The sequence below is a fragment of the Boleophthalmus pectinirostris genome, unplaced genomic scaffold, assembly GCF_026225935.1.
Source record: "Boleophthalmus pectinirostris isolate CB_2022bp ecotype Guang Dong unplaced genomic scaffold, ASM2622593v1 HiC_scaffold_3, whole genome shotgun sequence".
In the NCBI taxonomy this organism is placed as follows: Eukaryota; Metazoa; Chordata; class Actinopteri; order Gobiiformes; family Gobiidae; genus Boleophthalmus; species Boleophthalmus pectinirostris.
The window spans coordinates 24747870-24761061 of NW_026571299.1; the positions used below are offsets into that span (position 1 = coordinate 24747870).

A 13192-nucleotide genomic window follows, 5' to 3' on the forward strand; every position below is an offset into this window, starting at 1 on the left:
TAAACGTAGCCTTAGTTTCAGAGTAGTTTCAGTGTAGTTAGCTCCTCCCCGCAGGCAGACATACGGCAGTGTCCAGCAGTATCTGACCAGAACTGAAGAAACAGCTTGGATGAGATGTGAAATGAGATGTGTGAATTTCTACCTCGAAATGTTTGTCCAGTTGACAAATTGAATTTCTGCATTGCAATGGATTCTACCTGGATGACTGAGAGATTGTATACGCATTTTCTGGTGTAGATCCGCAAGCTGATTGTTTCCATGGACATGTTATAAATTGCTTAGAATGCCCAAAAGTATTGCATTAAATATGTCTATCTCCATGAAGAAAAATAGGCATGCTACTAAAGCCAAGCTACAGGTCAGATCTGTGGAGAGGTGACCCCGCTTGGAATGACAATGTATACTTTTCAATGTACTTTTTTGGAAATAAAACACCTTTTCTAGATATGATATATTTCTAGAAATGTAATGTTATATTATGGACAGTTCCAGGCACCGTAATAACATCTCCATGGTGACAAGCACTGGAAAAGTTACACAGTGCACCTTTAATGTACTGTATATGGACAATTACTAATTATTTTTAACAGCATGGAAACAAAATAGAAAAATTGGTCCTAACTGATAGAAAAAACATATTCTTATCATGAAATACAACAACCAGTTCAATTCACAGTCCAAATAGTAGTTGAGTCAGGTAGGGCATCCAAGATTATTTTCTGGCAAGATTAATTAGCAATATCAGCAAAAAGTGTGTGTGGTTTTTGTTGAAATATGACCAATTCACCCTGGTGCATTCATTGTCCTGTAAGAAAATCCGAGCCCTCAGTCCCGTCCTCCTCCGAAGATGCTGAGCATGAAGCTGAAGAGGTAGATGATGTCCAGGTAGATGCTCAGGGTGGCGAAGATGTACTCCTCTGGGCTGATGGCGTAGCGCTTGTTTCCCAATAACATCTGAGTGTCAAACGCCAAGAACTAAGAAGGAAAAGAAGATGTTAAATGAAGTGCTCCACTGTGTTTTCAAACTTCATACACCTTCACGAGAATCATCTGGATCATTTCAGCTCTGGAATTGCCGATCTCTGCTGAACTAAACGTCAAATGTAGCTGTTAACTTGAAAACTACCACCTTATGACATCACAAGGTGGAACAGAGCATTTTGAGCTTTTGGTAAACAGACTAATACTAAAGTGTTACTCAAACATGTGTGAATGAAACAAAACGCAACTCCATGTCTGTTTTTGTTGGTATGGTAAATACAAATAAAAAAAGGAAAAATACAAGAAAAAGAACAACTTTTTTGCCCAATCACTCTAAAACTATGACGAATGTAATGAAAATATACCATGATTAAAGGGACAGTCCGGAATTTTGAACATAGGGCCTCATTTCCTAGTGAATCAGAGTGTTGGAGACGTGTGGAGACACTTTTCGAAATATTCCATCCAGTCCTTGTATTTGCAGAGGTCACTGGTGCTAGGCTAGTGCATGTCAATGGCCATAGTTATCCTGCCGCTAAAAACAGTCTTACCCACTCCACAAAACACTTGAAGAAAATCTATTATTACACCAGACTGTCAATGTGAATGTCTGTGTTGACAGAATCATTTTAGAAGTAAAACCAACCTTGCATTTGAAGGATTTATGTCTGAGCAGCAGTTGCAAAGTGCAGAGGTTGGGACTTGTGAGTTGTGACTTGGACTTGAGTCAGACTTGAGTCACTATTTTTAGGACTTGAGACTTGACTTGATAAAATGGGCAAAGACTTGGGACTCGACTTGGACTTGAAGGTCAATGACTTGGGACTTGAGGTTATTTGAGAAGACTTGAAAAGATGTTTAAATCTGAATTCTTTCTATTCTGACTGTAATGATTCACACTAAGATCTTGTCAAGACATTTAAAAAGGGAAATTAATATACTATAACGTTTTAAGTGCAATTTATCTTAATATTCATATAAATTGCAAAAATCTAAGTTACTTTGGTTTAAAGACTTGAAATGAATTAAAGCTCAAAGCAGACGACTTGGACTTGATTTGGACTTATGGGCCAGTGTTTCAAGACTCGACTTGGACTTGCCTGTATTTGACTTGAGACAAAGACTGAAACTTACTTGAAACTTGCAAAACAATGACTTTTCCCCACCTCAGTTGTACTTCCTGATAGAAAGCTCGGCAGCGGCGGACTGATACATGAAATGATAGTCCCTCAACATGCGAAGATTCATGCGATGCAAGATTAGTTTTATTTCAAACATTATTCTATCAACACAGACACTCACATGGACAGTCTGGTGTAATAATAGTTTTGTTTCAGGTGTTTTTTGAAGTGGGTAAGACTGTTTTTAGTGGCAGGAGAACTATGACCATTGACATGCACTAGTCTAACACCAGCGACCTCTGTAAATACAAGGACTGGATGGAATATTTTAAAAAGTGTCTCCACACGTCTCCAACACTCTGGCTCACTAGGAAATTAGGTCCTATGTCCAAAATTCCTGACTGTCGCTTTAAGAGGTTCTGGTTTCGTCCTAGTCTAGTCCAGTTTAGTTCTAATTTTAATATGATGTATGAGGTTACAGCCTTCAACATTTGTGTAATTTTCTTTACGATATTTCTCATAAAATAAAAAATAAAGAACATATTTTTACCAAAATTGAAAACATCTTACCAGAGTGAACAAAATGGCTCCTAAAACGGCATAAGTGGCATGTAACCAAGGGATCTGCGGGGCAAAAAAACACCATTACAAAACCAGAAGAGGCTAATTTAAGAGTGACACACAGAGCACAGGCTTACACTGCTCCATCCTATTAACTCTCCCTCTTCCAGTACACAGCTTCATTCAGACACCTGCTCATAATCTCTGCTATTTTAAACCTTCTAGAACTCTCTCAGTCCTCACCGTCTGAACTTAAAGATGTGCTACGTGACTGTTTGTCTCCATGGAGATATTAACGCTTTACTCAAAATATTACACATGATGGTATTAAACTTTGCAATCTCCATGTAGAAAAGCCGACCAAGGTGTAGGCCAGATCTGTGGAGAGGCGATCCAGTTCACAGGGCATTTTTGTGCACTTAATCACCAGCAGTAAATGTAAAAGTCAATGATGAATCTGGCTACGTTCAGACTGCATGGGGTTAATGCAGTGCTTCTCCTGGGGGGGGCGCGAGGCTCCGTCAAGGGGGGCGCGTTTGACCTCGGGGAGCATGCTTTTTTATTTTTTTATTTAGATTTTTTTTTTTACTGTCTTAAGGGCCGTTCACACCAAAGCGTCAAAAAACGCCTTGTCGCCTCTATTTGGAGCCTTTGCATTTGAGTTTAGACGCCCCCGACGCGCATCTTTGACGCCGTGGACGAACGGGACAAAAATACTTGACGCGCGTCCGTTGCCCTGGAAACAAGAGCCCGGTCCCGCTCTTTTCCCGAAACAATGTCAGACCAGACTGAGAGAGTGTTTTTATGACATAAAACATCAAAGGAGGAGATCGGGTCGACGACTTGGGCGTTTATATATTTCTACTCCGCTAATGACACTGGATCAGTCCCGGTCTAGTCCTGGTCTAATACCGGTCTGGTCCTGGTCTAATCACGGTCTAGTCCCGGTCTAGTCCTGGTCTAATCACGGTCTAGTCCCGGTCTAGTCCTTGTTTAGTCTCGGTCTAGTCTTGGTCTAGTCTCGGTCTAGTCCTTGTTTAGTCTCGGTCTAGTCCTGGTTTGGTCCTGGTGTAGTCCTCGCGATCGGCTCGGTGATTGTGGCGTATATATTTATTCTCCGTTCATGTTTGTGGTTCTCGTTCTGGTTCTCGGGTCTTTCTTCCTGATAATAACGTCGCTGCGTCTCTGGATACTCGTCTCTGATTGGTTGACGCGGCGCGTCTGACGCGAAAAGTTCAGCATTTTCAACTTCTTGACGCTGACGCCTTGGACGCGCGTCTTGGCCGCTGACGCCAAAACGCTGAAGACGCGCTGCGCTGGCGCCAGATTCGCGCCGCGCTGACGCCGAAAACGCGCCGCAAAAACGCAGGACGCTCTAGTCGCGCGTCCACATAGACTTTACATAGAAAGTGGACGCTTTGACGCTTTGGTCTGAACGGGCCTTTAGAATAAAGTGCAATTGCACTTCCACTACATTAGGGGGCAGTGGCGCTCTCATTGGCAGAGTGTGCGCAGGGAGCATTCGCTCGGTGGTGTAGGAGTTTTGTTTGCACTGAGCATGCGCGCTTTGCACACAGCACAGAGTTTGAGTATGAAGTGTAGCAGACCCTCATGTGACACCATGAAAAAATATTTAACAGGGATGAGAAGACAGGCGGAGAGAGACGGAGATAAAGAGACAAACGAAAATCTCCCGAAAGCTAAGACGAGGAAATATGACGAAGCGTATGTAGCGCTTGGCTTCACTGTGACTACGGTGGGAGACGAGGAAAGACCGGTGTGTTACTGTGTCTAAAAATGTTGGCAGCGGACAGCATGAAGCCCAATAAATTAAGGCGTCACTTAAATACATTACACCCCAATCACTCTGATAAAACGCTTGAGTTTTTTCAGCGAAAACGTGCCGAATATTGCCGACAATCATCCCGCTTTGTGACTGCTACTTCAGTAAACCAGCGAGCGTTGTTGGTGTCATATAAGGTGGCAGTGTTACGCACAGGTGTACTTATAACAATTTTATAGACAAATGATACTATCTATAGTCACGCGGGGGGGGGGGGCGAGATGTTTTATTCGTCCTGGGGGGGCATGACAGAAAATAATTGAGAAGCACTGGGTTAATGTGATTTTTTTTGCGAGGTCGTTCACATTTCCAAGTAAATGCGACTTGTGTGTGATCTCCAGTGTGAACTTTAAATGCCCCAAAAGTTTCCCGCATGCACATTGGAGGACACGAAAGTACGGAAGAAGCATAACCGCCGTAACCTGATTCATCAGCCGGTTTCACTTCGCAGAAACCCTCTGGCCTCGCAGTGTTAGAATTCGTTCGCTTGACGGTAGATGGGTACTTTTTTATTTAACCAATCGTTGCTATTTTGTCATGATGTATGTAATGCGCCGCTAACTAGGCTAACTAGTATATTAAGCTTTTCCCAAATCCCGTACGAAGAAGGATAATAACGTCTTTCCCCTTGATAAAAATTCACCAAACATTCTCTTTATTCCGGATTTAAATCCTCGAGCTTGGGAATCATTGACACCACTGAATATATGGCTCTTCGCTGATTGGCTGGTGCCCAAACTTGCACTTCTGGGGTGTTTGCGAACCGTCTAGTGTATTCTGATTCCTGACCTAGTTGCTGGAGAGAAATGAAATTGAGCGGAGGCTCTAGATGGTACCAGCCTGGCTTTAAAAACTGGGCTTGTCTCCCAAAATACGGTCCAGTTGTTGGTAAAATGGACAGGTTAGACGTCCACGGCCACTTTGTTTGTTTGAGTCTTTATCCTCCTTGTATTTGTCTCGCAGGCTCTTTATTTTTCGTTGACATTGGAGCCAGGACCGTCTGTAGCCACACTTGGACATGTCTTTGGCAGTTGTTTTAAAAACCACCTGGTTCTGATAAGACGCCTCCAACTTGGCCTGAATACAGAGATTCCCCCAAATATGAATAAATTCACTAACCTCGCTTTCCCTCCACTGACGAGACTCCGACCCTCACTTGTAGGTGGATGAATGTGATTTGGCCGTTCAGACTGAAGTCGCGTGTCAAAAGATCGGATATGTATCGGTTTTAGGAGCACATATCCAAGTGGCCTGGGTCGCATTTGAAAAAAATGAATCTGTTTTCATTCAGACTGTCATTAAAAGATCAAATACAGGAGCATTGGGACGAAAAAATTTGATTTGCGTCACTTCAGGCTGCAGTCTGAATGTCACCTATGTTACGCCATACTGGGAATCCCATGAGATATGGAATAACATCTCTATGGTGGCAAAGAGGCTGTCTGAAAAGTTCCACAGTGCTCTTTTAAACCCTCCCAGTCCTGGTTCTTACGTATCCCAGTCCTGGTTTAAGGTCTGGACTTACAAATCCGAATGGGACGACGATGGAGATGGTGATGGCACAGAGCAGCATCACCATACACAGAGAAAACAGCACGCCCTGACAAGAGGTCACATCAACCTGGAACAAGAAGAAAGAGACAGAGAGTTAGTGTTATCTAAAGCACATGTGAACACTGTGTCACCTGTTTTTATTGTCATTTTTAGGGGTGCACTGATCCAGCTTTTACCGATCCCCATAATACAGCTTTAAGTCTCTGTCAATGCCCGATATAACCTTCTTTAAAACTAAAATAAAATAAGAAAATAATGATTTAAATGCGTTATGTAGCTGCTATTTATTCCTCAAATAACTACAGGACAGTTTTGTATAAATAAAAGTTCAAACATTGCGAGTCTTTCTGGTAAATAGTCTTACTACATCAATGTTATCCAACAGGCGTCCAGCATCAGTTGAATCGATATAGTCGATATAGCAAAATTTTCAGTATCGGCACAGATACCAGTATCAGATTGGTGCATCCCTAATAATTATTATAGCATAGTAATAGAGTACAGTGTCATATATTGAGCATTTTAAAATGATCTCATGAGCCTTTCGGTCACGCTGGTCCAGCGCTCCACCGTACGCCTGGACTGGAATAATTTCTAAAAGTCTAAAGTCCTGGGGTTTGTGGTCATATCTCTGAAACTGTGTCCTACTGTCAGAAAAAGTCGACCAGTGGAGGTCTGAAAAGGTAAACTACTTCAAATTGTGATATAGACAGTTTTGGGAAGTCACTGAATACATGTACCAAGAATATGTTTGGTACAGTTGATGTAGTGACACTCACTGGTACTACAGCAAAAAAATCCCCTCGACCCAGAAAGGATTTTTCTCATAGAGCACAATGTAATCACAAACTGCCCGTGTTCGGCTGACAGGGACCTACTCTTTTCAAAAACCTCAGATTTTTTGGCGATTATTACCTGTTTTTTGCAGCTCAAAACCCTTCAGTTGTCTTAAAAAGAGCTTTTTAATCGTTAGCTCCACTCTGCTCTTGCTCCTCTCACTGTGATTGGTCAAAGCGATCATGTGATACACGAGGCCACGCTTCATGCATGTGCTCTTGACCTCTGTGAAGTTGGCCCCCCATCAAAGGCACACCTCCACAAAAACTATGTTTATCGTTATATTATTGATATGAACAGTTTTATTTTTGGCTGATGGTGTCTTCCAGCTCCTTAAAATGATTAATACTGCTGTGGAAAGTTATGTATCTTTAGTAACTTGCTTTTGATTAATATTTTATATAATAATACAGACTTTGCCACAGCCTGTGATCATTTACCTTTACTTTTGCAGAGTTTTACTAAAGCCGCTGCCATCAGCTGAGCGGAAATTACATCATACAATTTCCACAAAAATAATGATAATTTTAGAAATATACTCGCACAAATGAAAATTGTCACAGCACAAAACAGCACAAAATACAAACGTTTCGTATAATTTCCTGCCTATGCCTTTCTGCCTTTCAGCCGAAAATAAAACTGTTAATATCTTAAGAACCATAGTCACACAAACAAAACTTTTTGCAGCACAAAACAGCACAAACAAAGCACAAATGACAGACATAGTTTTTGTGTAGGTGTGCATTTGATGGGGTCAACTTCACGGAGGTGTGCGCTCGTGCACTGGCGTGTGCCCACAGGAGAAAAGAGCACTACTGCACATGTTCAATGGGCACCACCGGGCCATCGGAAGTACCTCGCCGGGCGACGTATGGAGGCATACGCCGTTGAGCTCGGCCCATTGACTTGGATGGGCGGCCACTTTTAGATCCCGGGGCTTGGCTTATCAACGAAACACATTAACTGTGAATCAAGCCTGTTGCTAACGCTAGAGGATGCAACCTCAGGGAATGAAGGCGTCTAACTGGTAATTATTTATGTTCATATCTTGATTTAGGGACAAAATGGCAAAATAAAAAATTCAGGATGGTGTAGAGCAAATTAGTACAAACAGAGAGAGGGCGACAATATTCCAGTGTAAGTCAACGGAAGCCAGAAGGAGCCAGAAGAGCCTCCTGACGCACTTCCTGTTTAGAACGTGGCAACTAGTGCATTAGCTATGTCCATGTATATAAATGGTCTGTGATGTAGACTGACCCTGGACTGGAAGCTGAAGATCGTGACACAGAAGCAGACCATGGCCGTGATCCCCAAACACAACAGCACTGACTTTGTGTTGTAGAAACTGGAGGAGAGGAAAAAAAACAAACCAAACTTTAGTACAATTTAAACACTGACATTTTGAGAACTCACTTCACCGTAACAATAATAATCCTAGAATATGAAAAGGCCACACTGACTGACTGAAAGACAGAAGATGAAAATAAAATATATGAGCGCCAACATTAGGAGCAAGTTTTTTTTTTATTTTTGGTCCAGTAAACCATTTCAAATTAATTTTACCCACTGAAATGATTTGGGTTCCACTTTGCTCAGTTTCATCATAGTTTGAGCAAGTCGCCATTTACTTCTTAATTATCTCACAATTATGTATTTGCTCATTTGCATCTTAATCAACAATAAAATGTCTTTCATTACCTTGACATGAAGCCCATCATGAACGCCATGCTCAGAGTCTGTATGAACAAAACAGAAAACAGGTGAGGAAAGAGCATTTAAAGACTGTTTAAAACTCAGACAAAATGAAAACGTACAAAAAGAACCAACAGGATGACGTTCCATGGAAACTGTCGCCTGTGAAAGAAGTAATATAAAGAATGAGAAACTGTTACGATTTTAAATAAACCAACATTATTTAAAGTGAATCAAAAAAGAAGAGTACCTCAGATCTCCACAGCAGGACAGCGCGATGTATGTGGCAAAGAACATGAGGCTGTGACACAAGGAAAGTCTCAGTTATACACAAATGTTATTTTAGTACAGTAAGAAAAATAAAGTACCATATTTTCCAAACTATAAGTTGCACTTTTTTTATGGTTTGGGTGTTTCCTGCGTCTCCGGGGCGACTTATATATTAAAATTTTTACACTGACTGTCTCAAAAGGCTCTAGTCTTGTGTGTGAGTATCTGCTGCTCCTGTTCCTCCTGTACCACTGTCACTTCACTCTACTGCTCATGTCTCCTGCAGAAAGAGCCTCTGTCCTGTCTGTATCATGTCAGTCGATCACATCATTACTTCTGCATCACTGAACAATCTAACTTTTAAACAAACTTATAAAAACGACTGAGAAGACTGAACACAAATGCCCCCAAAAAGAAAATCATATTTTGCAGATTACAAACTGCAAGTAGCAAAATCTGCAACTGAAAATGATAATCGAGCAGCAGAAAGAAAGTTTGGAGTGAGAGAGAAACTTGTGGCACTGGGAGGATGCACCATGAAACTTTCCTGAAGTCACTGGATGGATGGACAAAGCCTGGACTTCAGTGACACTGAAATCATCCTGTCGGGATTCAGAAAGACCAGAATAATTCTAACTGGAACTGATGCTGAGTCTGACGACAGCTACACATTTACCTCCAGAGGTCGCCAAGTTGCTCAGAAGTGACACCGAGGGTGAAGAATTGAATGGATTTAGTGATTTGAAGTGAGATGGAGAGTTTGTTAAACTTGTTCTGTTGTTTATGTTATAGTTTATCTAAAGAACTGTTCATATGTGATGTTAACAGTCTGTTGTTGTCTCTTCTGTTGTTAGTAAGTCTTTATTTATATAGTGCATTTCACAGACATATGTCACAGAGCATTTTTTATAGATTCATTATTCTTTTCTCTCCACACCAGATGGTGGTAAGCTGCTATTGTAGCCACAGCTGTCCTGGGGCAGACTGACAGAAGCGCAGCTGCCATGCCAATCGGCACCATCGGCCCCTCCAACCACCACCATCACTCACGCACACACCACTTTCATACTAGGCAATGTGGGTGTGTCTTGGAAATGTCAGCTCCTGGTCTCTGATTTTATAAAATACATTTCCCCCAAAAAGAGCAACTTGTAAACTTTTGGTTTGTTTTTTTTTCTTCTGTGTTACACATTTTTTGGCTGGTGTAACTTATACTCCGGAGTGACTTATAGTCCGAAAAATACGGTATCATATTTCATCTCATTCATCTTTTGAGCGTCTGGAAAATCAGTATACTAGACTACTGCATTATTCTTCATTATGAAGAAACTGTACTCACTAAGACGCAGAGTAGAGGCCTGGGTGAGTCTGGATGTAGAACCGCACTGGCTCACTGTTGGAAGGACACAATATGATGTTAGAGCAAACACAATCCAGTGTACAGAAGGAAATAAGGAAGGAGTTATAGAGAAAAACCTGACCAGAATGTGAAGAGACACACAATCCCCACGGTCATGAGTAACTGTGTGAGCAGGATGGCGTACACCTGAAACACAAACATATGTCATTAACACATCCAGAGATCTCAACTGAAACTGTGTCTCAACTTTCCAACTCCTCGCTTACGCATTCACAACGACCTGCTAACCCTTTAAATATGGAGTAAGAAAGCTTTCAGAAATATTCATGTGCATAGGATAGAAATCTGTGCATATTTGGCTGTAGTTGAGCATAAAATAAATATTCGTAAACTCTCAAATGAGTCCAGTCGTACATAAAAAATGTTGTGTGTATTTTATCCATCTGAGAGTCCATATTGAGCAGAAGAAGCATCGATCGAGACGACGGACTTTTGTGCCCCGTACAGACTGAACCAGGACTAAACCAGGACTGAACTAGGACTAAACCAGAACTGAACCAGGACTGAGTGTTGGGATGGGCCGGGAGGTGCGCCCTCGTAGATTGTCGGGTGACCACAGGCAAAAGGACCCTCTCAAGTCCAAGATTGGTCCTGGTTTATTCCTGGTTTAGTCCTGTTTTAGTCCGAGTTCAATTCTGGTTTAGTCCTGGGATCAGTCCTGGTTCAGTCCTGGTTTAATCCTTGATGTTTCTTCTGCTCATTAAATAATGCCTGTGAAGTGTTGATGTATTTTTACAGTCGAGTCTTGTTCGTACTTGTACTGAAGAAAGTCTAATTGTGAATTTTCATTTCGTGATTGTAATTCTTGATGTCGTAACTTTTCAGTTCGTATTCTGATGGATAAAATACACACAACACATTTTATGTACGACTTGACTCATTTGAGAGTTTAAAAATAGTTTAAAATTTTTATTTTATGCTCAACTACAGCGAAATATGTACGAATTTCCCAAATATGCACGGATTTTTCTGAAAGCTTACTTACTCCATATTTAACAATTCATATTTACATATTCTCACCAAAATAAATGCATAAATACATTTAAAAAATGTATTATCATTAATAAAAAATTGCAATCAAATAAAGGGAATAAGGGCCTCATACTCCATTATATATGCAATTATAACAATAGGACTGTATTTCTGTATCTTCTCCTGGTTGCCTGAGTGGACATGTTGTGCATTAAATGTGTAAAAACATTTCATAAACTGAGTGTGTATTTGTTTACCTTCCTGATGAACGTCTGTCGAATCACTTTATCATCCCACGCAAACTGAGCCTCCATGTCAGGGTAACCTGCAAAATATAACACAAACAAGGATGTGAAACAGACTGAACATGACAGAATCCAACTCTCCCTGACAGACAGACAGATGCAGTTACCTGCTGTGGCCTCCTGATACGTGGGGGGCTCATTGTCGTCTGTGACCTGCTGAGAGACTGGAGCGGTTAGTACGACCACAAACACACCACAAATATAATATTAGCTAATAAAGTTATACGCTGTAATTTAGTCCTGCTTTAGACCTGATGTAGACTTGGTTTAGTTCTAGATCTGGTTTAGTCTAGTTTAGTCTAGGTCAGACCTGGGCCTCGTCCAGCTCCAGATCCACATACGGCCCTTTGGTTGACTCTGATAGATAAGACAATTTGAAATTACAAAATGTAATGTAACATATTTTATAATTTGACCTCATGCATGGACTAAAGTGGCATTGCTTTTATTTGTTTTTTTAAATGGCATTTTTTGTAAGGCAGCCTCACTTTTTCATTTGCTAGTCAGAACATAAACTCTCACCAGTCTGAGCAGCTCGTCAAAACTATACTATTTAATGCTTTTTTTTCATTTTTATTTTTTTTTATAAAGAAATATAATTCATATCATGCAGCCCTCCACAGTATTTTCTGTTTCTTAAGTGGCCTCATGAAAGAAAGAATTGCCCACCCCTGGTGTAGGTGTAGTCTTGGTTGCATTTCCACATTTAGTCATCATTTTGAAGTTGTATGCAAGTGTTAAGTAGTTTATGTTCCTCCTGGGAAGGAAATCATTTTGCCTTTTAAACACATCTCTAATGATTAAATCATTGGAACTAAATCATTTTACCCTTTTGCAAAACTGTTTCACATGAATTCACTTCACACAGTTCTTCTTGTTCTATTTTTGTAAAGGATTTAAAGTCAGTCTCCATGTTTGATTAGAGTTAAGATGGATGCTAGGAGACACGCCGAACACAACATAACAACAAGGACAGTCAAAAGTATCGAAAATCAGATACCAGTCGATACTAAAACTAATATCAAAACCCGATACTCATTTGAGCAGGTATTGATACTCACACTAACAGGACAAAGTTTGAGCTTTCCTGAACATTTAATGCCTTTTGAGCTTTAGCAGAACTTTATATCACATCTTGTGAGAACATAAACAAAGTACTATTACTACATTTTGTGTATGAAAATGACATTCGTTTAGAAAAAATAAGCTTTTTTTATCTTCATGTATCACAAACTGTATAGAGTATTGAGTGAATTCCTTAGTACAGATTGATTTTTTAGTTTTGTGACAATAACAACAAAGATATATATATATATATATATCTTGTGTATTGTATATATTATATATATATATATATATATATATATATATATATATATATATATATATATATATATATATATATATATATATATATAACTAAATAATAAGACTCCTTTCCATTAAATTAAATGATCTAATATTTCAAATGATTAACTACTCATTTCGTCCTAAATCCAAACTTTTTTTTTTAAATATATAAAACTTTGTAAACCATTTGTAAACCTCCTTCTCCATACACAGAGTCCAGGAATGACCAAAAGATAAGATAATAGAATTGTGAGGAAAGTTTCACAGTTACCTTTCCTTTCTTCAT

The 13192-nt window shown here is 40.1% G+C and overlaps 1 protein-coding gene across 1 annotated transcript; it reads right to left on the minus strand.

The window, feature by feature from the left end:
- Positions 1-825: 825 nt before the first annotated feature.
- On the minus strand, positions 826-13192 carry faim2b (Fas apoptotic inhibitory molecule 2b). The gene is made up of 12 exons (XM_020937038.1): positions 13178-13192; positions 11664-11709; positions 11509-11576; positions 10341-10405; positions 10199-10252; positions 8840-8890; positions 8712-8751; positions 8596-8633; positions 8155-8242; positions 6032-6127; positions 2673-2726; positions 826-975 (listed from the first exon to the last, which is right to left on the minus strand). Exons 1-12 carry the CDS (start codon positions 13190-13192, stop codon positions 826-828), a joined length of 765 nt encoding a protein of 254 aa, XP_020792697.1.